Source organism: Molothrus aeneus, chromosome 30 (genome assembly GCF_037042795.1).
Source record: "Molothrus aeneus isolate 106 chromosome 30, BPBGC_Maene_1.0, whole genome shotgun sequence".
Lineage (NCBI taxonomy): Eukaryota > Metazoa > Chordata > Aves > Passeriformes > Icteridae > Molothrus > Molothrus aeneus.
Window position 1 is genome coordinate 1412382 of NC_089675.1, and position 25013 is coordinate 1437394.

At 64.4% G+C, this 25013-nt stretch overlaps 1 protein-coding gene across 1 annotated transcript; it reads left to right on the plus strand.

Moving 5' to 3' along the window:
• The first annotated feature begins 165 nt into the window (after window positions 1-165).
• On the plus strand, window positions 166-24876 carry ERBB3 (erb-b2 receptor tyrosine kinase 3). The gene is made up of 28 exons (XM_066567596.1): window positions 166-247; window positions 3227-3378; window positions 3987-4173; window positions 5055-5180; window positions 6391-6456; window positions 6559-6677; window positions 7487-7628; window positions 8523-8636; window positions 8722-8842; window positions 8931-9004; window positions 9083-9173; window positions 10143-10342; window positions 11120-11252; window positions 12101-12194; window positions 12283-12437; window positions 13251-13304; window positions 13971-14112; window positions 14388-14507; window positions 15169-15267; window positions 16339-16524; window positions 18467-18622; window positions 19524-19599; window positions 20009-20155; window positions 21217-21314; window positions 21705-21875; window positions 22622-22693; window positions 23167-23440; window positions 24353-24876. Exons 1-28 carry the CDS (start codon window positions 166-168, stop codon window positions 24874-24876), a joined length of 3975 nt encoding a protein of 1324 aa, XP_066423693.1.
• Window positions 24877-25013: the final 137 nt, after the last annotated feature.

Sequence of the window (25013 nt, forward strand, 5' to 3'; positions counted from 1 at the left end):
GCCGGTGCCACCGCCCCGGGCGGGGCGGGCGGGTCCCGGGGCGGGGCGGGGAGGGGAGCGCGGTGTCCCCGTCCCCCCCGCCCGTTCCCGGCGCGGCCCCGCCCGGCCCGCGGCCCCGCGCCAGGTGCATTCCCGGGCACGCTCCGCCGCTACCGGGGCGCCGCGATGGAGCCGCACCGGGAGCGGCCCCGGGCGCTGCTGCTGCTGCTGCCGCTGCTGCTCCCCGCGCCCGGCGCCGCGCAGGCAGGTGAGCACCGGCACCGGCAGCGGCAGCGGCGGGCACGGGGAACCGGGGCTGCGCCGTTCGGCAAAGGAGAACCGGGAAAACACCGGAGCGCTCGGGGGTCCCGGGACGGGCGGCGGGAGCGGGCGCGGGTGGCGGCGGTACCGGACCCCGATCCAATCCCGGCAATTCCCGCGGGCGCTTCCTCCGCGGGGGCGTCCCGGGAGTCCCCGGTGCTCTCCCGGGAGGACCGCACGGTTCCGGGAGCACCGGGACCGGCGCTGAAACCGCCCCGGGACTGCGGCTCCGGCGGGGCTGGGGCTCGGTGGCCACTCCCGGGCTCGGTCCCGCTCTGGGTGCCCCCTCCCGGTCTCGGTCCCACTCTCGGTGCCCCCGTTCCGTGCTCGGTCCCGCTCTCGGTGCCCCCTCCCGTGCTCGGTCCCGCTCTCGGTGCCCCCTCCCGGGCTCGGTCCCGCTCTCGGTGCCCCCGTTCCGTGCTCGGTCCCGCTCTCGGTGCCCCTCCCGGTCCCGGCACCTGCGGCCCCGCAGCTGCCCGGGCTAATTTTAGGCTGCGGGGCCGGGCCCGGCGATGCCTTTGAGGGCTCCGGGCGGGACCCCCGAGGGGAACGGGGGGGATCCTTCACGGGGGGACCCCCGGAGGGACCCCCGGCCCCGCCCGCGAGGCCGCCCCGGCACCCCGGAAGGGCCGCGGCCGCCCGGGAGTTGTTTTTCAATCCCCAAAGGAAAAACACCGAGGGCTGGGCGCGCAGGTGGGGCCGGCGTCGCCCCGAAATCCCGGGGGTGCCCGGGGGTGCCCGGGGTGGGGGGCACACCCGGGGGACCCTCGCTGTGTCCCCAGCTCCATCCGTGCGCCACCGGCGACGCCTCGGGTGCCACCCGCGGGCTCCGGGTCCACCGGGAGAGAGGGAACAACGCGGGGACACCTCGGGGGGCTCGGGGACACCTCGGGGGGCTCGGGGACACCTCGGGGACAGCGAGGGCAGCGGCCCCGGCCCCGCTCCCCCCAGAGCCCGGTCCCTGAGAGCCCCCTTTGTTCGGGGCCGGGGCCCGGCGCACACAGAGCCCCCTTTGTGCCGGGGCCGCCCGGGGCTGGAGGTCGCAGCGAGCCCCTCCCGGTGCCCCCCCCTCCCCTCCCCCGGGTCCCCGGTGCTATTCCGGGCCGCGGTGGCACGCGGCTGATAGCGGGGACGTGCCGGAGCTGCCGGCGCTGATAACGCCCGGTCCCGACGCCGCCGCGGCGCCCGGTGGGGAGGGAAAGGGGGGGGGGTCCAGCATCGCCCCCCCCCCCCCGGGCAGGTGCACCCGGGGGTCGCGAACCCCCCAGTCCCGCCCTGGGACCCCCGTTAATGATTCACCGGGGGTCCCGGGGATGGCCTGGATGGCGCCCCCCAACCCCCAGGGGACCCCCCCGGTGTCTCACGGGGGTCGCAGCGCCCCCCGTTGCGGACCCCCCGTGCCCACCCCCGGGGCAGCGGGGGCTGGGGGCCGCTGCCATCGCAGCTGGGACCTTTTTTTAGCCCTTTCCGTGCTCAAATAGCCCGGCCCGGGGCGGGGGGGCCCTTCCCGTGCGTGCCCTGAGCTCCGCGGCCGCCCCCGGAGGGGTCCCGGGCCGGACAAAGCCGCCTTTGAGCGCGGCCCCCCCCGCGCCGGGGCCTGAGTCACGTCTGGCGGGTCCCGCAGCCCTCGGTGCCCCCGGGGGTCCCGGTTTGGGGGGCTCGAGTCCCCCCCCCGGTGCCGCCCGCCACAATCGCGGCTTTGTGCGGTGCCACAAAGGGGGCCCTGTGCGCCCCCGGCAACGGGGGGGACCCCGAGGGGACCCCGGGAACGGGGGGGACACCGAGGGGACCCCGGGAACGGGGGGGACACCGAGGGGACCCCGGGAACGGGGGGGTACCGAGCCCACCCCGCGCCCCCGGAGCCGGGAGTGGCCGCGGGGCCCGGGCGGCGGCGGCGGCGGCGGGGCCGAAGTCCGGGCGGGCGTGGCGGGGCGGGGGGGCCCAGCCCGGGGCGCCCGCCTTGCGCAAGGCTCGCCCGGCCGGTTCGGGCACCCCGGGAACGGGGAGGGAACGGAGGGAGCGGCGGGGGAGGAACCGGGGCGGGGACAGCGCTGGGGGGCAAGGATGGGGGACAGGGACAGCATGGAGGGGACAGGGACACCATGGAGGGGACAGGGACATGGTGAGGGAGACAGGGACACCATGAGGGGGATGCCATGGAGGGGACAAGGACAAGGTGGAGGGGACAGGGACATGGTGACGGGGACAGGGACACCATGAGGGGGATGCCATGGAGGGGACACCATGGAGGGGACAAGGACAAGGTGGAGGGGACAGGGACACCACGAGCAGGGCACCGTGGAGGGGACAAGGACATCATGGAGGGGACACCGTGAGGGCAATGCCACGATGGGGACAGGGACGTTTGCAGGGGACACCATGGAAAGGACAGGGACCCCATGAGGACACTGCCATAGCCAATAGACCATGGAGGAGACACGGCCACCGTGGAGGGGACAGGGACATTGAGGGGGGGACAGGGACTTTGAGGAGACAGGGACATGGCCACTGAGGACGTGACACAGCCACCATGGGGACCATGGCCACCAAGAGCAGGACACGTCCAGCTCAGAGGGGACAGGGACACCAAGGGACCTCAGGGGGATGAGGTGGCCACTGAGGAGGCACACGGCCACCAGCACGTGCAGGACACGGCCAGCTGGGAGGGGACATTGCAGTGACCGTGCAGAGGGTGCCATGGGCATGTGGAGGTAGCTGTGGTGGCCCTGGTGGCCCCGTGGTGGCCCTGGTGACACGGTGGGTGCCCTGGTGATGGGTGCCCCCGTGGTGGCCCTGGTGGCCCTGTGGTGGCCCTGGTGACACGGTGGGTGCTCTGATGACATGGTGGCCCTGTGGTGGCCCCGTGGTGGCTCTGGTGGCCCTGGTGACACCACAGTGGCCCCGGTGACACGGTGGGTGCCCGCAGTGTGCGCGGGGACGCTGAACGGGCTGAGCGTGACCGGGGACGCGCAGCACCAGTACCAGACCCTGCACAAGATGTACAACAACTGCGAGATCGTCATGGGCAACCTGGAGATCGTCCTCATCGACCACACCCAGGACCTCTCCTTCCTCCAGGTGACCCCCGGGGACACATGGGGACACTGAGGGGGGACATGGACAGCTCTGAGGGGACAGGGGCCTCATAGGGGACATTGCTGCTGTCACCCAGGGGAGGACATGGCCATTGAGGGGGTGACGTGGCCACCATGGGGACAGTGGCCACCATGTGCAGGACATGGCCAGTTGGACATGTGGACATGGGACCATGGCCCTCAAAAGGAGGACTTGGCCAGTTTGGAGGTGACGCAGCCACCATGGTGACCATCAAGGGGAGGACGTGGCCATCAAGGGTGACCATGGCCATCAAAAGGAGGACATGGCCATTGAGGGGGTGACATGACCACCATGGGGACCGTGGCCATCAAAGGGAGGATGTGACCATTGAGGGGGTGACATGTCCACCATGGGGGCCATCAAGGGGAGGATGTGACCATTGAGGGGTCACGTGCATGGTGGCCCCATGTCCACCATGAGGACCACGGCCATCAAGGGGAGGACGTGGCCAGTTTGGAGGTCACGTGTCCACCATGGGGGCCATCAAAGGGAGGATGTGACCATTGAGGGGGTGACACAGCCACCACGGTGTGTCACCAGGGCCGCAGGTGACCCCTCTGCCCCCGCAGACCATCCGGGAGGTGACCGGCTACATCCTGATCGCCATGAACGTGTTCGCGGCGCTGCCGCTGCAGAACCTGCGCGTGATCCGCGGCACGCAGTTCTACGAGGACAAATTCGCCCTCTTCGTGCTGCTCAACTACAACCCCAACACCACCCACGCCCTGCGCCAGCTCGGCCTCAACCAGCTCACAGGTGGGGACGTTGAGGGTTGGGGACAACGCGGGAATGGGGGCACGGCGGGGGCCGGGGACATCGTGAGGGTTTGGGGACACTGCGGGGGCCGGGGACATTGTGGTAGGTTGGGGACACCATGGTGGGTTAGGAACACCGTGGGGTTGGGCACACCATGGGGTCGGGGGCATTGTGGGGAGATGGGGACATCATGGAGGGTTGGGGACATTGTGAGGGTGAGGGCACTGTGCAGTTGGGGACGCCTTGGTGGGCTGGGGACATCATGGAGGGATGGGGACACCGTGGGGTTGGGGACATCATGAGGTTGAGGACACTGCAGTTGGGGACATCATGGAGGCTTGGGGACACGATGTTGGGTTGGGGACATTGCAGGGGAGCTGGGGACATTGCAGAGGGTTGGGGACACCATGGGGACTGGGGACATTGTGAGGTTGAGGGCACCATGGGAATGGGGACATTGCAGGGGGCTGGGGACATTGTGGGGAGATGGGGACACCACGGGGGTTGGGGACACCATGGAGGATTGGGGACACCATGGAGGGCTGGGGACATCATGGGGTTTTGGGACATCATGGAGGGTTGGGGACATCACAGGGCGCTTGAGACACCCATGGGACTGGCACGGAGAGGGGACACTGCCACCCCTCTGTGCCCTCTGAGGTCCCCATCCCACTGCTCCCCCCGTGTCCCTTGGGGCAGGGAAGGTCCCCAAGGTCCCCATGCCAGGGCAGTGCCACCTCCGTGTCCCCTGTGGTGTCCCCTTGGGGCAGGGAAGGTCCCCAAGGTCCCCATCCGCTCCCTGTGCTGCCAGGCGGGTCTGGGGGGCTCTGTCCCTCCTGGTCCCCTCTCGTCACCCCCGTGTCCCCCCCGTGTCCCCCCAGAGATCCTGGCGGGGGGGGTGTACATCGAGAAGAACGCGCAGCTGTGCCACGTGGACACGGTGGAGTGGAGGGACATCATGAGGGACCCGCGCCTGGAGCCGCTCGTCAGGGACAACGGCCGCGCCTGTGCGTGGGGGACAGGGACACCGGGGGCTGGGGCCACCCCGGCCTTTGGGGCACTGCACTTCGGGGTCACCCCTGCCTTTGGGGCACTGCACTTCTGGGCCACCCCTGCCTTTGGGGTCACCCCTGCCTTTGGGGTCACTGCACTTCGGGGTCACCCCTGCTTTTGGGGTCACTGCACTTCAGGGCCATCCCTGCCTTTGGGGTCACTGCACTTCAGGGCCATCCCTGCCTTTGGGGCACTGCACTTCGGGGTCACCCCAGCCTTTGGGGCACTGCACCTTGGGGTCACCCCTGCTTTTGGGGCCACCCCTGCCTTTGGGGCACTGCACTTCGGGGTCACCCCTGCTTTTGGGGCCACCCCTGCCTTTGGGGTCACCCCGGCCTTTGGGGCACTGCACTTTGGGGTCACTCCTGCTTTTGGGGCCACCCCTGCCTTTGGGCTCACCCCTGCCTTTGGGGTCACCCCTGCCTTTGGGGTCACCCCGGCCTTTGGGGCACTGCACTTCGGGGTCACCCCTGCCTTTGGGGCACTGCACTTTGGGGTCACCCCTGCCTTTGGGGCCACTCCTGCCTTTGGGGTCACTGCACTTCGGGGTCACCCCTGCCTTTGGAGTGACTTTGGGGTGGTTTTGGGGTCATCCCCGGGTTTTGGGTCAGCCCTGGCCTTGGAGTGGCTTTGGGGGTCACCTCTTGGTTTTGGGGTCACCCCTGGGGTTGGGGTCATCCCATGGTTTGTGGTCACTTTGGGGCCACCTCTGGGGTTGGGGTCACTCTGGGGCCACCTCTTGGTTTTGGGTCACCCGTGGCCTTGGGATCACTTTGGGGTAAATCCTGGGTTTGGGGTGACCTTAGGGTGGCTTTGGGGTCACCGCTGGGTTTGTGGTCACTTTGGGGTAAACCCCTGGGTTTGGGGTGGCTTTGGGGTCACTCCTAGGTTTAGGGTCCTTTTGGAGTCCCCCTTGGGATTAGGGTCACTTTGGGGGTGACCCCTGGATTTTGGGGTCCCTTTGGGGTCACCTCTGGCTTTGGAGTGACCGCTGGTTTTGGAGTCCCTTTGGAATCCCTTTGGGGTCACCCCTTGGTTTGAGGCCCCCCTGTATTTGGGGTCCCTTTGGGGTCCCTGTGGTGTCTCTTTCGTGTCCCCCTGTATTTGGGGCCCCCCTGTATTTGGGGTCCCCTGTTGTGACCCCGCTGCTGTCCTGTCCCGCAGGTCCCCCGTGCCATGAGAGCTGTGGCGGTCACTGCTGGGGGCCGGGCCCCGAGGACTGCCAGAAACGTGAGAGCCGGGGGTACCGGGGGGGCTTGGGGGGTACCGGGGGGTACCGGGGGGGCTGTGGGGCTGGGCTGAGCCCCCCGGTGACCCCCGGTGTCCCCGCAGTGACCAAGACCATCTGCGCCCCGCAGTGCAACGGGCGCTGCTTCGGCCGCGCGCCCAACGAGTGCTGCCACGAGGAGTGCGCGGGCGGCTGCACCGGGCCCCTGCGCACCGACTGCTTCGTACGTCCGTCTGTCTGTCCGTGTGTCTGTCTGTGTGTGTGTGTCTGTCTGTCCGCGTGTGTCTGTGCACCGGGCCCCTGCGCACCAACTGCTTCGTACGTCCGTCTGTCTGTCCGTCTGTGTGTCTCTGTGTGTGTCTGTCTGTCTGTGCACCGGGCCCCTGCGCACCGACTGCTTCGTACGTCCGTCTGTCTGTCTGTCTGTGTGTGTGTGTCTGTCTGTGCACCGGGCCCCTGCGCACCGACTGCTTCGTACGTCCGTCTCTCCGTCCGTCTGTGTGTCTGTCTGTGTGTCTGTCTGTCCGCGTGTGTCTGTGCACCGGGCCCCTGCGCACCACCTGCTTCGTACGTCCGTCTGTCTGTCCATGTGTCTGTCTGTGTGTCTGTCTGTCTGTGTGTGTCTGTGCACCGGGCCCCTGTGCACCGACTGCTTCGTCCGTCCGTCTGTCTGTCTGTGTGTCTGTCTGTCTGTCCCTGCACACGCACTGCTTCGTACATCTGTCTGTCTGTGCATCTGTCTGTCTGTCCGTCCGTCCGTCCGTCCGTCCCTGTGCATGCACTGCTTTGTACGTCTGTCTGTCTGTCCATCTGTCCATCCAGCCGTCTGTGTATCCACCCGCCCCTGTGTCCGTCCGTCCATCCATCCATCCATCCATCCATCCATCCATCCATCCATCCATCCATCCATCCATCCACCCACCCATCCATCCATCCATCCACCTCCCCGTCCGTGTGTCCGTGTGTCCATCCATCTGTCCCCGTGTCCATCTGTCCACCCGCCCACCCCCGTGTCCGTCTGTCCGTCCCCAGGCCTGCCGCCACTTCAACGACAGCGGCTCGTGCGTGCCGCTGTGCCCGCAGCCCCTGATCTACAACAAGCTCACGTTCCAGCTGGAGCCCAACCCCGACACCAAGTACCAGTACGGGGGCGTCTGCGTGCGCCAGTGCCCCCGTGAGTGCGGCCGGGGGGCCCGGGGGGGGCACCGGCTTTGGGGGTGTTGGAATTAAATCCCAATAGAGCCAAATGGGGCGTGCCTGGGTTTGCCCAGCCCTTGCTGCTTGACCAAGGGCGGGAGCTGTGGTGGTTTCACCTCACAGACACCTTTGGCTGGCTGGATATCACAGCAAAAGTGAGGGTGCCACCTCAGGGGTCTCTTCCCTGACTGATTCATCCCCAGGATGGAGCTGCCTCACGTTGGGTGCCAATATATTGGAATTAAATACCAATATTGCCAAATGGGACGTGCCTGGGTTTGTCCAGCCCTTGCTGCTTGACCAAAGGCAGCAGCTGTGGTGGTTTCACCCCAGAGACACCTTTGGCTGGCTGGATATTGCAGCTGGGTGCTTGGGACAAGTCCAGGCCTGCAGGAGCTCAGGTTTAGCTCTGGTGGAGAAGCTTTAAGGTGATGGTGAAGGAAAAGGAGTTGGTTCTGATGGAGGGTTTGGATCCAGAGCTTTATTCTGGCCTCTGAATGCAGCACCAGCTCCAACAGAACTCCCTGAGCCCGTGGCTGCTGCTCCTTTGAACCCCGGGGAGAGGGGCAGGGAAGGGGCAGGGAGCCACCAACCAGGTACAGGAGGGGAGGGACAAAGGGACAAAGGACACCTGGATGGCCCAATGTCCCCCCAGGGCATCTTCTGAACCTCACCAATCCCACGAGGCCCTTTCTGGAACGCCAGGACTGACAGACAGCACCCAGCAGGGGCAAGGCAGGGGAAGGGAGAGGAGATTGGCACAGCTGGGGAAAGACCCGGGGTACTGAGAGGGGCTAATGCATGGCACTAATGCAACAGGGGGGGACACGGGTGACCCCTGGCGTGTCCTTGTCCCCGTCCCCCTCCGCAGACAATTTCGTGGTGGACCAGAGCTCGTGCGTGCGCGCCTGCCCCAACGACAAGATGGAGGTGGAGAAGAACGGGCTGAAGATCTGCGAGCCCTGCGCGGGGCTGTGCCCCAAGGGTAGGGGCTGGGGGCGTTCTGGGGGTGCCCAGGGGGGTCTGAGGGGCCCTGAGACCCCCCCCTGACCCCTGCCCACCCCTCCCAGCCTGCGAGGGCACCGGTGCCGGCAGCAAATACCAAACCGTGGACTCCAGCAACATCGACACCTTCATCAACTGCACCAAGATCCTGGGCAACCTCGACTTCCTCATCACGGGCCTGGAGGGGTGAGGGACGCAATTTGGAATTTGGGGGGGGGTTTAGGGGGTGCAGCCCCCAGCCCCAGCCCCGCTGACCCCTCCTCTGGCCCCGCAGGGACCCCTGGCGCAACATCTCGGCCCTGGACCCCGAGAAGCTGAACGTGTTCCGGACGGTGCGGGAGATCACGGGTGAGGAGGGGGGGCTGCAGGTGCTGGGACCCCCCTGGAGCCCCCCAGGACCCCCCTGAGCCCGGGGTGCGCCCGCAGGGTACCTGAACATCCAGTCCTGGCCCAAGCACATGCACAACTTCAGCGTCTTCTCCAACCTCGAGACCATCGGGGGACGGAGCCTGTACAAGTGAGGAGCCCCTGCTGCGTGCGCTGTGCCCCTCCCGGCATCTCTGATCCCTGAATTCCCTGCTTTCCCCTAATTCCTCCATCCATGATCCCTGAATTCCCTGTTTTCCCTGATTCCTGCATTCCCAATCCCTGAATTCCCTGTTTTCCCTAATTCCTCCATCCATGATCCCTGAATTCCCTGTTTTCCCTGATTCCTGCATTCCCAATCCCTGAATTCCCTGCTTTCCCTAATTCCTGCATTCCCAATCCCTGAATTCCCTGTTTCCCCTAATTCCTGCATTCCCAATCCCTGAATTTCCCATTTCCCCTAATCCCTGAATTCCCCATTTTCCCCAATCCCTCAATTTCCCATTTTCTCAATCCCTGAATTCCCCCTTTTCCCCAATCCCTGAATTTCCCATTTCCCCAATCCCTCAATTTCCCATTTTCCCAATCCCTGAATTCCCCATTTCCCCAATCCCTGAATTCCCCATTTCCCCAATCCCTGAATTTCCCATTTTCCCAACCCCTGAATTCCCCGTTTTCCTCAATTCCCTCCTCCCCTCATCCCTGGATCCCTGCTTGTCCCGGCGCCCTCCCTTCCCTCTGTCCTTGTCCGTCCCTCCGTCTGTCCCTTCCTCCCGGTTCCCGGTTCATTTCCCGGTTCCCGCTTCATTCCCCGAATCCCGGAGCAGCTCCCGGGTCATTTCCCGGTTCCCGCTTCATTCCCCGAATCCCGGAGCAGCTCCCGGGTCATTTCCCGGTTCCCGGAGCAGCTCCCGGTTCCTTTCCCGGTTCCCGCTTCATCCCCCGGCTCCCGGAGCGGCTCCCGGAGCATCCCCTCACTCCCGTACCCCCCCAGCGCCCCGAATCCCGGTGTCCCTCCCCTCATCCCCGGTTCATTCCCCGACTCCCGGACCCCCCCTCACTCCCGTAGCCCCCCGTGCCCCCCCCAGCGCCCCGAATCCCGGTGTCTCGCTCCCCTCAGCCGCGGTTTCTCGCTGCTGATCATGAAGAACGAGAACGTGACCTCGCTGGGGCTGCGCTCGCTGCGCGAGGTGAGCGCGGGCCGCGTGTACATCACGGAGAACCGGCGGCTCTGCTTCCTGCACACCGTGCACTGGGCCGCGCTCAGCCGCAGCCGCGCCGACCTCGACATCCGCAACAACCGGCCCCGCAGCAAGTGCCGTGCGTGGGCAGGGTGGGGAGGGGGCGTGGGACCCCCCCCGGACCCCTCGGGGACACCCAGACCCCTGGAGAGGCCCCCGGTCTGTCCCATAGGGGAGGGGACATCATAGGGACCCCCAGATCCTGCTCTGAATCCCCGTTCCCCTGGGCATGGGACCCCCCCCTGCCCGGGACCCCTCGGGGACACCCAGACCCCCAGAGAGCCCCCCGGTCTGTCCCATAGGGGAGGGGACACCGGGACCCCCAGATCCTGCACTGAACCGAGCCCCCCATTCCTTACACAGACCCCGGGACCCCCCCCGGGACACCTCGGGGACCCCCAGACCCCTCCAGGGATCCCCTGTCCGTCACATTAGGGAGGGGACACTGGGACCCCCAGACCCCTCCAGGGGCTCCCTGTCTGTCCCATAGGGGGGGACACCGGGACAAATGGACCCTGGGCTGAGGGACCCCCCAGACCCTGCCCTGAGCCCCCCTTTGTCCCCTCCATGTCAAGGGTGACCCCCAGCCCCACTCTGAGCATATGGAGGGGGGGGGGGTGACCCCAGCCCTGCTGTCCCCATGGGTGACCCCAGCCCCTCTCAGAGCCCCTGATGGGTGCCCCCAGCCCTGCTCTGTCCCCATGGGTGCCCCCGGCCCCTCTCTGTCCCCCCTGTCCCCATGGGTGCCCCCGGCCCCTCTCTGTCCCCCTGGGTGCCCCCAGCCCCCGGCCCCTCTCTGTCCCCATGGGTGCCCCCGGCCCCTGGGTGACGCCAGCCGCTGTCGCTGTCCCCCCAGAGCAAGAGGGCAAGGTGTGTGACCCGCTGTGCTCGGCCGAGGGCTGCTGGGGCCCCGGGCCCGGGCAGTGCCTGTCCTGCCGCTTCTACAGCAGGAGGGGCGTCTGTGTGCCCACCTGCCGCTTCACCGAGGGGTCAGCGGGCACGGGGGCGCGGGGGCGTGGGGGACAAACAGGGCATGGGGGACATGGGGGGTACGGGGGACATGGGGGGGGTGGGGAACATGGGGGGCATGGGGGGCATGAGAGGCAAGAGGGGCACAGGGGACGTGGGGAACAAAGGGGAAAAGAGGGGCACGGGGGGCCCTGGGGACATGGGGGGACACAGGGGCACCAGGGGCTTGAGGGGCACGGGGGGCATGGGGGACATGGAGGGCACAGGGAGTGGGGGGGCAAGGGGGGCAAAGGGGGGGCAAGAGGGGCACAAGGGGACAAGAGGGGTACGGGGGGCGCGGGGGACAAGAGGGATATGGGGGACATGGGGGGCTCTGGGGGCATGGGAGGCATGGGGGACAAAGGGGGCACAGGGGCAAAGGGGGGCACGGGGGACACAGGGGACATGGGGGGTGTGGGCAACACAGGGAAACTGGGGACGTGGGGGGCACACGGGGGGCACTGTGGAGATCCCCGGGGTGGGCACTGGGCTGGGGGATCAGCCCTGTCACCCCCGGGATGGCCCTGTCACCCCCGGGATGGCCCTGTCACCGTCGGGATGGCCCTGTCACCATCGGGATGTGTCTGTCACCCCCGGGATGGCCCTGTCACCCCCGGGATGGCCCTGTCACCCCCAGGGTGGCCCTGTCACCCCCGGGATGGCCCTGTCACCCCCGGGATGGCCCTGTCCCCCCCAGGATGGCCCTGTCACCCCCAGGATGTCCCTGTCACCCCCGGGATGGCCCTGTCACCATCAGAATGTCTCTGTCACCCCCGGGATGTGTCTGTCCCCCCCGGCTGGTGACGGTGCCACCCCGATGTGCCCCCAGGGACCCTCGGGAGTTCTCGCAGGGCGGCGAATGCACCGAGTGCCACCCGGAGTGCGAGCGCATCGACGGCGGCGGCGCCACCTGCAACGGCTCGGTACGGCCCGGCCGCGCCCCCTCCGTGTCCCCACCGTGTCCCCACTGTCCCCACAGCGTCCCCACATTGTCGCCGCCCCCCTCTGCAGGGCGCCGACACCTGCACGCGCTGCGCCCACTATCGCGACGGGCCGCACTGCGTGCAGCGATGTCCCGACGGGGTCCTGGGCGAGCGCGGCCCCATCTACAAATTCCCCGACGGGAGCCGCGAGTGCCGGCCCTGCCACGAGAACTGCACCCGGGGGTGCGTGCGGGGGCCGGGGGGCTCGGGGGGCTCGGGGACAGAGAGACAGGGGGGGTTTGGGGGGTCCGGGAAGGGTGGGGGGTCAGGGAGCCATGGGGGGCATGGGGGGGGTTTATGGGACCCCCGTGGAGGGGAGGGTGGGGGGCTCAAAAGGTCTTTGGGAGGAGGGTGGGGGTCCTAAAAGGTCTTTGGGAGGAGGGTGGGGGGCTCAAAAGGTCTTTGGGAGGAGGGTGGGGGTCTTGGGGTATAATTTGGGGCAGGGTGGGGGTCCCAAAACCACTTTGGGAGGAGGGTGGGGGTCCCAAAAGCTCTTTGGGGAGCAGGGTGGGGGTCCTGGGCCATCCCTGGGGGAAGAGTGGGGGGTCCCAGGCAGTTTGGGGGGCTCAGGGCCCCACTGGGGGAATCGGGGAGGCTCACAGGACCCCGTGGAGGGGAGGGTGGGGGGCCCAAAAGCTCTTTGGGGAGCAGCGTGGGGGTCCTGGGGTATAATTTGGGGCAGGATGGGGATCCCAAAACCTCTTTAGGAGGAGGGTGGGGGTCTTGGGGTATCACTGGGGGCACATTGGGGGTCTCACAACTTCTTTGGGGAGCCTCTCTGGGGGCCCTGGGCAGGTTGGGGGGCTCAGGACCCCACTGGGACCCTGTGGAGGGCAGGGTAGGGGTCCCAAGACCTCTTTGAACACCAGGGTGGGGGTCCTGGGGCATCATTTGGGGCAGCATTCGGGGACTCAGGACCTCACTGGTGCCATTTTGGGGTCTGGGGTCTCCGCTGGGGGGTCCCCCAGGGGCTGACTCCCATCTCCCTCCCCACAGGTGTGTGGGGCCGCTGCTGCGGGACTGCCTGGGGGACCCCCTGCCCGTGTCCAGGTACCGCGGGGGGGACGGGGGGTCCCGGGGGGCTGCAGGGACCCCGAGGGGCTGCAGGGACCCCGAGGGGCTGTGGGGACCCCGAGGGGCTGTGGGGACCCTAACCCTGTGCTTTTCCACGTCCTCATCCCTGTCCCTATTCCTGTCCCCGTTCCTCATCCCCGTCCCCATCCCATCCCATCCCATCCCATCCCATCCCATCCCATCCCATCCCATCCCATCCCATCCCATCCCATCGCCGTTCCCGTCCCCGTCCCGGTTCCCTTTCCCTTTCCCGTCCCCGTTCCCGTTCCCGTTCCCACTCTGTTCCTGTTCCGATTCCCGTTCCCACCCCGGTCCCACCCGATCCCGTTCCCATCCCCGTTCCCTTTCCCGTTCCTTTTCCCGATCCCGTTCCCTTTCCCATCCCCGTCCCCGTTCCTGTCCCATTCCCACCCCATTCCCTTTCCCGTTCCCTTTCCCATCCCCGTCCCCGTTCCTGTCCCCATCCCCATTCCCTTTCCCATTCCTTTTCCCGATCCCGTTCCCGTTCCCATCCCCACCCCATCCCCATTCCCGTCCCCGTTCCCGTCCCCGTCCCCGTTCCCATCCCCGTCCCCGTTCCCGTTCCCATCCCCGATCCCACCCCGATCCCGCCCCGTTCCCGCCCGGTTCCCGGTGCCGCAGGCGGGCCCCGACGCTGATCGCGGTCATGGTGGTCGGTGCCGTTTTCCTCTCGTGCTCGCTGGTGCTGCTGGCGCTGCTCTACTGGCGGGGCAAGAAGATCCAGAAGAAGCGGGCGATGCGGCGCTACCTGGAGCGGGGCGAGGTCAGCACCGGGGGCACCGGGGGAGCACCGGGAGCGGCACTGGGAGCGGCCCCGGGAGCGGCCCCGGGAGCGGCACCGGGAGCGGCCCCAGGGCGGCGGGGAGGGGCGGGTCCTGCGTCCGGTCCTCGCCAGCCGCGTTCCTGTCCAGCCCCAGCTCTGCTTCCATCCCAGTCGCTCTCCGTCCTCATCCTGCTGTGCTTCTGTCCCTGTCCCCATGCTGTGTCCCTGTCCCCATGCCATGTCCCTGTCCCCACTGTCACGCCGTGTCCCCGCAGAGCCTGGAGCCGCTGGACCCCAGTGAAAAAGCCAACAAGGTCCTGGCCCGGATCTTCAAGGAGTCGGAGCTGAAGCGCCTCAAGGTGCTGGGCTCGGGCGTCTTCGGCACCGTGCACAAGGTGGGGCCTGGGGAGGGGCTGAGGTGCCGGCCCATCAATCCCACCCCACTGATCCCATTGATCCATCTCATCAATGCCATCCCATCCCATTGATCCCATCAATCCCACCCCACTGATCCCATTGATCCATCTCATCAATGCCATCCCATCCCATTGATCCCATCGATCCCATCAATCCCACCCCACTGATCCCATTGATCCATCTCATCAATGCCATCCCATCCCATTGATCCCATCAGTCCCACTGATCCCATTCCATTGATCCATCCCATTGATCCCATCCCAGTGATCCCCCCACCTTGATCCCATCAATCCCACCCCATTGATCCCATCCCATTGATCTCATCCCATTCCATTGATCCCAACCCATTGATCCCATCCCATCTCAAATCCCATCCCATAAATCCCATCGATCCCATCGATCCCATCAATCTCATCCCATTGATCCCATCAATCCCATTGATCCCATCAATCCCATTGATCTCATCCCATCCCATCTCAAATCCCATCCCAGCCCATAACTCCCATAAATCCCATCTCATTAATCCCATTGATCCCGTCCTATCCCATCCCATAAATCCCATCCCATAAATCCCATCCCATAAATCCCATCCAAATCCCACCAGTCCCACCAATCCCACCAATCCCACCGACCCCGCAGGGGATCTGGATCCCAGACGGGGATTCCATCAAGATCCCGGTGAGCATCAAGGTGATCCAGGACTGGAGCGGGCAGCAATCCTTCCACGCCGTCACCGACGTGAGTGTGGGGGCTTTGGGGGGCCCGGGGGTGCTCTGGGGGGTCCTCTCTGAGGCCAGGGGATTTTGGGGACACTCAGGGGGTGCTCCGGGTGTCCCCCTGAAGCCGGGGATGCTCTGGGGTGCTTTGGGGACACTCAGGGGGTGCTCTTGATGTCCCTCTGGATCTGGGGCACCCCGGGCACGCTCTGGGTTTCTCCCTGGATCTGGGGACACTCGGGGACACTTTGGGGGTGCTCTGGGGGTTCTCTGAGTGTCCCCCTGGCTCTGGGGAGGTTTGGGGGTGCTCTGGGGATGCTCCGGAGGTGATCCAGGTGTCCCCCTGGATCTGGGGAGGTTTGGGGACACTCTGGGGATGCTCCAAGGACACTCTGGGGACACTTCGGGGACACTCTGGGGATGCTCTGGGGGTGCTCTGAGTGTCCCCCTGAAGCCGAGGATGCTCTGGGGATGCTCTGGCTGTGCTCTGGGGAGGTTTGGGGGTGCTCTGAGTGTCCCCCTGAAGCCGAGGATGCTCTGGGGGTGCTTTAGGGGTGCTCTGGGTGTCCCCCTGGCTCTGGAGAGGTTTGGGGGCGCTCTGGGGATGCTCTGGGTGTGCTCTGGGTATCCCCCCGGATCTGGGGAGGTTTGGGGATGCTCTGGGGATGCTCTGGGTGTGCTCTGGGTGTCCCCCTGGCTCTGGGGAGGTTTGGGGGCGCTCTGGGGATGTTCCAGGGATGCTCTGGGTGTCCCCCTGGCTCTGGGGAGGTTTGGGGGCGCTCTGGGGATGTTCCAGGGATGCTCTGGGTGTCCCCCCGGATCTGGGGAGGTTTGGGGGCGCTCTGGGGATGCTCTGGGTGTGCTCTGGGTGTCCCCCTGGCTCTGGAGAGGTTTGGGGATGCTCTGGGGATGTTCCAGGGATGCTCTGGGTGTCCCCCCGGATCTGGGGAGGTTTGGGGGCGCTCTGGGGATGCTCTGGGTGTGCTCTGGGTGTCCCCCCGGCTCTGGGGAGGTTTGGGGGCGCTCTGGGGATGCTCCAGGGATGCTCTGGGTGTCCCCCCGGATGTGGGGGTGCTGACCCTGTCCCCCCCAGCACATGCTGGCCATCGGCAGCCTGGATCACTCGTACATCGTGCGGCTGCTGGGGATCTGCCCGGGCCCGCAGCTGCAGCTGGTGACGCAGCTGCTGCCGCTGGGCTCGCTGCTCGACTACGTGCGCAAGAACCGCGGCGCCATCAGCCCCCAGCTGCTGCTCAACTGGTGCGTGCAGGTGGCCAAGGTCAGTGCCCGCGGGGCCACAGCCCTGCTGAGACCTCAAAAACTGAGAGGGTGGAGGGTTTGGGGTGGTTCCTGCCCGTTCCTTCCGTCCTAAATAATGAGGGTGAAGGGTTTGGGGTGGTTCCTGTGTGTTCCTTCCATCCTAAATATTGAGGGTGAAGGGTTTGGGGTGGTTCCTGCCTGTTCCTTCCATCCTAAATATTGAGGGTGAAGATTTTGGGGTGGTTCCTGTGTGTTCCTTCCGTCCTAAATATTGAGGGTGAAGATTTTGGGGTGGTTCCTGTGTGTTCCTTCTGTCCTAAATATTGAGGGTGAAGGGTTTGGAGTGGTTCCTGTGTGTTCCTTCCGTCCTAAAAACTGAGAGGGTGAAGGGTTTGGGGTGGTTCCTGTGTGTTCCTTCCATCCTAAATAATGAGGGTGAAGGGTTTGGGGTGGTTCCTGTGTGTTCCTTCCGTCCTAAATATTGAGGGTGGAGGGTTTGGGGTGGTTCCTGTGTGTTCCTTCCATCCTAAATATTGAGGGTGAAGGGTTTGGGGTGGTTCCTTTGTGTTCCTTCTCTCCTAAATATTGAGGGTGAAGGGTTTGGGGTGGTTCCTGTGTGTTCCTTCCATCCTAAAAACTGAGAGGGTGAAGGGTTTGGGGTGGTTCCTGTGTGTTCCTTCCATCCTAAATATTGAGGGTGAAGATTTAGGGGAGCTCTGCACGTTCCTTTGGGCCTAAAAGATGAGGGTGAAGGATTTGGGGGGCTCCTGAGCCTTCCTGACTTCTAAAAGCTGAGAGGATGAAGGGTTTGGGGTGGTTCCTGCTCGTTCCTTTATATAAAAAATAAGTATCGAGCATTTAATACAGCATATCACCAATAACATGTACACATTCTATAAATTACAACAGAAATAGATATCAAGTATTTTTTTTTTAAATAAGACAAAAATTTCCTGTTGGCACCTCTCCCTCCCCTGTGTTTTAGGGCATGTACTACCTGGAGGAGCACCGCATGGTGCACAGGAACCTGGCTGTTATATTATGTATAATCCAATATATAACCAATATAATACACATATAATAAATATATAAATACAATAAATAAACAAACAAATAAATAAATATTAAAAATTAAACTTTCTCCCCCATTTTCAGGGTATGTACTACCTGGAGGAGCACTGCATGGTGCACAGGAACCTGGCTGTTATATATTTTACATTATGCTATATATAAACGATATTATACACATATAATAAATACAATAAATAAACAAATAAATAAATATTAAAAATTAAACTTCCCCCCCATTTTAGGGTATTTACTACCTGGAGGAGCACTGCATGGTGCACAGGAACCTGGCTGTTATATTATGTATAATCCGATATATAACCAATATAATACACATATAATAAATATATTAATTAATTAATTAATTAAATAAATAAATATTAAAAATTAAACATTCTCCCCCATTTTCAGGGCATGTACTACCTGGAGGAGCACCGCATGGTGCACAGGAACCTGGCTGTTATATCCTCTATAATCCAATATATAACCAATATAATACACATATAATAAATATATTAATTAATTAATTAATTAATTAAATATTAAAAATGAAACATTCTCCCCCGTTTTCAGGGCATGTACTACCTGGAGGAGCACCGCATGGTGCACAGGAACCTGGCTGTTATATCCTCTATAATCCAATATATAACCAATATAATACACATATAATAAATATATTAATTAATTAATTAATTAAATATTAAAAATGAAACATTCTTCCCCGTTTTCAGGGCATGTACTACCTGGAGGAGCACCGCATGGTGCACAGGAACCTGGCTGTTATATCCTCTATAATCCAATATATAACCAATATAATACACATATAATAAATATATTAATTAATTAATTAATTAATTAAATATTAAAAATGAAACATTCTTCCCCGTTTTCAGGGCATGTACTACCTGGAGGAGCACCGCATGGTGCACAGGAACCTGGCTGCCCGGAACGTGCTGCTCAAGTCGCCCAGCCAGGCGCAGGTGGCCGATTTCGGCATCGCCGACCTGCTCTACCCCGACGACAAGAAATACTTCTACAACGAGCTCAAGGTGGGGCTGGGGGCTGCCACCGCCGAGGGGCACCGGTGGGACCCCCAAATGGCACCGGTGGGACCCCCAATGGCACCGGTGGGACCCCCAAATGGCACCCATGTCACCCACAATGGCGTTGGTGTCACCCCCGAGGGGCATTGGTGCGACCCCCCATGGCATTGGTGGGACCCCCAAATGGCACCCAAATGGCACCCGTGTCACCCTGAAATGGCATCGGTGGGACCTCAAATGGCACCCAAATGGCACCCATGTCACCCTGAAATGGCGTCGGTGTCACCCGCTCTGGGACACCCCAAATGGCGTTGGTGTCACCCCAAATGGCATTGGTGGGACCTCAAATGGCACCCAAATGGCACCCATGTCACCCTGAAATGGCATCGGTGTCACACCAAATGGCATTGGTGGGACCTCAAATGGCACCCAAATGGCACCCAAATGGCACCCAAATGGCACCCATGTCACCCCAAATGGCATTGGTGTCACCCCAAATGCCATCGATGTCACCCACACCACACCCATGGTATCCCCCAAATGGCATCGGTGTCACTCCACTCTGGGACAGCCAAAATGCCATCCTGTCACCCCAAATGGCATTGGTGCCATCCATTCTGGGACACCCCAAATGGCATCGGTGGGACCCCCAAATGGCACTGGTGTCACACCAAATGGGATTGGTGTCACACCCAAAAGGGGCATCGGTGTCACACCCAAAAGGGGCATTGGTGTCACCCATTCTGCCCCCTGGGCTCGCTCAAATGCCATCTGTGTCACGTGCTCTGTACCTCTGGGACTGCCCTGACACCATTGTCCCCACGGTGTCCCCATGTGTCCCCATGGTGTCCCCATGGTGTCCCCCCATTGTCCCCATGTCCCCACGGTGTCCCCTCCTTCCCTGCAGACGCCCATCAAGTGGATGGCGCTGGAGAGCATCCACTTTGGCAAGTACACGCACCAGAGCGACGTCTGGAGCTACGGTGAGCCCGCACCGCTGTCCCCAATGTCCCCAATGTCCCCAATGTCCTGTGCTGTCCACCAGTGTCCCCAATGTCCCCCGTGTGCCGTGCCCTGGTGTACCCCCGTGTCTCCTGCTGTCCCCCAGTGTCACCGATGTCCTGTGCTGTCCCTGCTATCCCCTGCTGTCCCTGATGTCCCTTGCTATCCCCCACTGTCCCCAGTGTCCCCATGGCTCACAGCTGTCCCTGCTGTCCCCAGGGGGGACACTGTGGGAGATGATGACATTTGGGGCCGAGCCCTACGCCGGGATCCCCCTGGCCGGGCTGTCCCTCAGTGTCCCCTGCTGTCCCCGGTGTCCCTGTGGCTCACAGCTGTCCCTCAGTGTCCCCAGTGTCCCCATGGCTCACAGCTGTCCCCTGCTGTCCCCAGGGGTGACACTGTGGGAGATGATGACCTTCGGGGCCGAGCCCTACGCCGGGATCCGCCTGGCCGAGGTTCCTGACCTGCTGGAGAAGGGCGAGCGGCTCTCGCAGCCCCAGATCTGCACCATCGACGTCTACATGGTCATGGTGAAATGTGAGCGGGGACACCGGGGGACACCGGGGTGGCACCAGGGCTGGCACAAGGCTGGCACAAGGCTGGCACAAGTCTGGCAGGGTCCTTCTGCTGTCCCCAGGGTGGGGTCCCCCAGAGCTGCCACCAGGGCTGGGCAGGGTCCTGCTGCTGTCCCCAGAGTTGTCCCCAGGGCTGCCACCAGAGCTGGCACCAGGCTGGCACCGGGGTGTCACCAGGGTGTCACCAGGGCTGGGCAGGGTCCTGCTGCTGTCCCCACCCATGTCCCCATCCCTAGGCAGGGTCCTAGCAGTGTCCCCACTCCTGTGACCAGGTCCCTGCCGTGTCCCCATGCCCAGAGCCGTGTCCTGGCCGTGTCCCTGTCCCCAGGCAGGGTCCTCACTGTGACCAGGTCTCTGTCACGTCCCCGTTCCCGTGGCCACGTCCAAGTCCTGTCCCAGGCTGTGTCCTGGCCGTGTCCCCACCCCGTGACCGTGTCCCTGTCCCCCAGGGCCCTGTCCCCAGCCCGTGTCCCTGTCCCCAGCCCGTGTCCCTGTCCCTGTCCCCAGCCCTGTGTCCCTGTCCCTGTCCCCAGCCCATGTCCCTGTCCCTGTCCCTGTCCCTGTCCCTGTCCCCGTCCCTGTCCCCAGCCCTGTGTCCCTGTCCCTGTTCCCAGCCCGTGTCCCTGTCCCTGTCCCTGTCCCAGCCCCGTGTCCCTGTCCCTGTCCCCAGCCCTGTGTCCCTGTCCCTGTTCCCAGCCCGTGTCCCTGTCCCTGTCCCTGTCCCCAGCCCGTGTCCCTGTCCCTGTCCCCAGCCCTGTGTCCCTGTCCCTGTCCCCAGCCCATGTCCCTGTCCCTGTCCCTGTCCCCAGCCCGTGTCCCTGTCCCTGTCCCAGCCCCATGTCCCTGTCCCTGTCCCCAGCCCATGTCCATGTCCCTGTCCCTGTCCCCAGCCCGTGTCCCTGTCCCTGTCCCCAGCCCTGTGTCCCTGTCCCTGTCCCCAGCCCGTGTCCCTGTCCCTGTCCCCAGCCCATGTCCATGTCCCTGTCCCTGTCCCCAGCCCGTGTCCCTGTCCCTGTCCCCCAGGCTGGATGATTGATGAGAACATCCGCCCCACCTTCAAGGAGCTGGCCAACGAGTTCACCCGCATGGCCCGGGACCCCCCGCGCTACCTGGTCATCAAGGTGAGACCCCAAACCCCCCCAGGACCCCCCAGAGCTACCTGGTCATCAAGGTGAGCCCCCCAAACCCCCCCCCAGGACCCCCCAGACCCCAAAACCCCCAACCCCTGATCTGTTTTCCACCCTCCCCATATCTGGTGACCAATGTGAGCCCCTGAGCCCCCCCAAACACTCCCCAGACCCCCAAACCCTCATCCTTGACCCAGGACCCCCCCCTCACCTGGTGACCAAGATGAGCCCCCAAACCCCCCCAAAACCCCTCCCAGACCCCCATCCCTGACCCTTTCCCTCCCATATCTGGTGACCAAGATGAGCCCCCCAAACCCCCCCCAAACGCCCCCCACACCCCCCAGACCCCCCAAAACCCCCAACCCTGACCCTTCCCCCCATCAGGAGAGCGGGGCCGCGCCCCCCGGCGAGCCCCCCCCCCTCAGCGAGAAGGAGCTGGACGAGGTGGAGACGCTGGAGCTGGAGGAGGAGGAGGAGGAGGAGGAGGAGCTGGACGGGACCTTCGGCCTCGCGCCCGGGCTGGGCCCGCAGCGCCCCCGCGGCAGCTGCGCCCGGGTGAGACCCCCGGGGGAAATGGGGGGGAAATGGGGGAGAATGGGGGGACTGGGGAAGGGGGAAATGGGGGAGAATGGGGGGACTGGGGAAGGGGGAAACGGGGGAGAATGGGGGGACTGGGGAAGGGGGAAACGGGGGAGAATGGGGGGCTTGGGGAAGGGGGAAATGGGGGAGAATGGGGGAGAATGGGGAAGGGAGAAATGGGGGATTGGGGAAGGGGGAAATGGGGGAATTGGGAAAGGGGGAAATGGGGGAGAATGGGGGGACTGGGGAAGGGGGAAATGGGGGATTGGGGAAGGGGGAAATGGGGGAATTGGGAAAGGGGGAAATGGGGGAGAATGGGGGGATTGGGGAAGGGGGAAATGGGGGAATTGGGAAAGGGGGAAATGGGGGAGAATGGAGGGACTGGGAAAGGGGGAAATGGGGGAATTGGGAACGGGGGAAATGGGGGAGAATGGAGGGATTGGGGAAGGGGGAAATGGGGGAGAATGGAGGGATTGGGGGATTCAGAGGGTTCGGGGGCATTGGGGGGATTGGGGGATTGGGGGATTGGGGGGATTGGGGGATTGGGGGAGATCGAGGGGAATGGGGGGGCTCGGGGATGTCACCGCGGTGTCCCCATGATGTCCTGGTGGTGTCCCCACCATGTCCCCATGGTGTCCCCCCCGTGTCCCCTCGGTGTCCCTCCCGTGTCCCCTCGGTGTCCCCTCGGTGCCAGCCCCGGTGTCCCCCCGGTGTCCCCGCAGAGCCCGAGCCTGCTGAGCGCCCCCGCCGGGTACATCCCCATGAACCAGCCCGGCCTGGGCTGCGCCCGACAGGTACCGGGGGCTGGGGGGGCTCTGGGGGGCTTTGGGGGGGCTCTGGGGGTTTGGGGGCTTGAGGGTTGGGGTCTCGTTGGGGTCTCCCCCTGTTACTATCGTGTACCCGCAGTGGGGGGGTCCTGGGGCAGATTTGGGGTCCCGGGGCAGATTTAGGGTGTCCCCCCTGACCCCCTCTCCCCGTATCCCCAGCCCGGGGGGTTCCCAGGGTGTGTTTGGGGTTCCCAGGGTGGGTTTGGAGTCCCCGGGGGCAGATTTAGGGTGTCCCCCCTGACCCCTTCTGTCCCCCTGTCCCTCTATCCCCAGCCCGGGGGGTCCTGGGGCAGTTTTGGGGTCCCGGGGGCAGATTTAGGGTGTCCCCCCTGACTCCCCCCTCTCCCCGTATCCCCAGCCCGGGGGTCGCGGGGCAGGTTTGGGATCTCAGGGCAGGTTTGGGGTGTCCCCCCTGACCCCCCGTCTCCCCGTATCCCCAGCCCGCGGGGTCGCGCCCGCCGCGCCGTTCCCGGCAGGGCTCGCTGGGCCGGACGGTGTCCGAGTGCTCCGAGGGTCGCGGCACCGCCTCGGAGCTGGAGCTGGGGGGCTCGGGGGGGTCCCTGGGGGGGTCCCTGTGCCGCAGCCTCCGCTCCAGGGGCGGGGACAGCGCGTACCTGTCCCAGCGGGAGAGCCTGCAGCCCCCGCCGGGGCCCGGCTCCGAGGGCAGCGAGGAGGACCCCAACGGATACGTGAGCCCCACCTGCGCCCTGCGAGGTCAGGGGGCGCCCTGGGGGGGTCCCATCCTGCGGGGATGGGGCTGGGGGGATTGGGGAGGGGGGGTCGCATCCCTTTGGGTCGGGTTTTAGGCTCCCCCCTGTCCTTGGGGGTCTTTGTGGGGGTCCCATCCTGCGGGGATGGGGCTGGGGGCTTCCCTTATGCCTGGGGGTCTTGGGGAGGGGAGGGGGTCTCGTTCCATTGGGTTGGGTTTTGGGGCTCCCCGCGTCCATGGGGGCCCTTATGGGGGGGGTCTGTCCCGTTGGATCAGGTTTTGGGGCTCTCCCTGTCTGTGGGGGTTTAGAGAGGGAGGGTCCCATCCCTTTGGGTTGGGTTTTGGGGTTTCCTCTGTACTTGGGGGTCCTTTGGGGGGTGGTCCCATCCCACTGGGTTGGGCTTTGGGGCTCCCCCCGTTCATGGGGGTCCTTACTGGGGGCTCTGTCCCACTGGAATGGGGCTGGGGGTCTTGGGGAAAGGGCGGGGGGGTCCCCAATCCATTGGATCGGGATTTGGAGCTCCCTCCATCTGTGAGGGGCCTTTTGGGAGGGGTCCCATCCCATTGGGTGGGGTTTTGGGGCTCACCCCATCCATGGGGGTCCTTATTGGGGGCTCTGTTCACTGCATTGGGTCTGGGGTCTCCTCCCAGTTCATGGGGGGGCCTTACTGGGGGTCTTTTCCCCCACTAGATCGGGTCTGGGGGTCCCATCCTGCAGGGTTTGGGGTTCCTGTGGCTCCGGGGGGGGGGTCCTACCCCTATTTTTGGGGGGTCCCTGTGCCTCTGGGGGGGTCCATGCCCATTTTTGGGGTTTGGGGGCTCATTTAGGGGAAGCTCCTTTAGGATTTTAGAATTTTAGGACCCCCGTGAGGTCTCGGGGGGAGGGTCCTGACCTTTGTCTGCCCCCTCCCCTTCAGACCCCGCCGGGTGCTCGGTACCGGATGCAGGTGAGGAGGATGAGGATGAGGATGAAGAGTACGAATACATGAACCGACCCCCCCAGCCCCGCCCGGCCTCGCTGGAAGAGCTGGGCTACGAATACATGGAACTGGGGGGCTGCGACCCCCCCCCTCGCGCGGGGAGACCCCCGGGACCCCCCAAAACCGAGGGTGACCGCGGAGAGGAAGAGGAGGAGGAGGAGGGAGACGAAGAGGAGGAAGATTACGAATACATGAACAAACAACCGCGGCTCAGCCGCTCCCTCCGCCACCACGGCTACACCGAGATGAGGCCGGGGGACCCTCCCGCGACCCCCGCCCGCCTTGAGGAGGGGGAGGATGAGGAGGGCGAGGAAGGTTACGAGGAGATGGAGGCGGTGCTGCGGCCCCGGTGCCGCCCCCTGCCCATGAAGCCCCTGCGGAGCTTGGAAGCCTCGGACTGCGCCTTCGATAACCCCGACTATTGGCACAGCCGCCTCTTCGCCAAGGCCCGCCGGACTTAGGGGGGACCCCTCCCCAAATTGGGCGGGGGGGCTCGCAGTGAATATGAAGGATCCCCCTCACCCCCACCCCAACCCCCCCAACCGCGTTTGGGGGTCTCTCTGTGACTTTTTTTTGCCTTTTTTTGCCTTTTTTTCCA

Bases quoted from the DNA above. Each gene is read 5' to 3' on its own strand.
- ERBB3 (XM_066567596.1), top strand. From the start codon at position 166: ATGGAGCCGCACCGGGAGCGGCCCCGGGCGCTGCTGCTGCTGCTGCCG. The intron at 14,113-14,387 runs GTCAGCACCGGG...GTGTCCCCGCAG, and splicing joins GCTACCTGGAGCGGGGCGAG to AGCCTGGAGCCGCTGGACCC. The intron at 22,694-23,166 runs GTACCGGGGGCT...CCGTATCCCCAG, and splicing joins GCCTGGGCTGCGCCCGACAG to CCCGCGGGGTCGCGCCCGCC.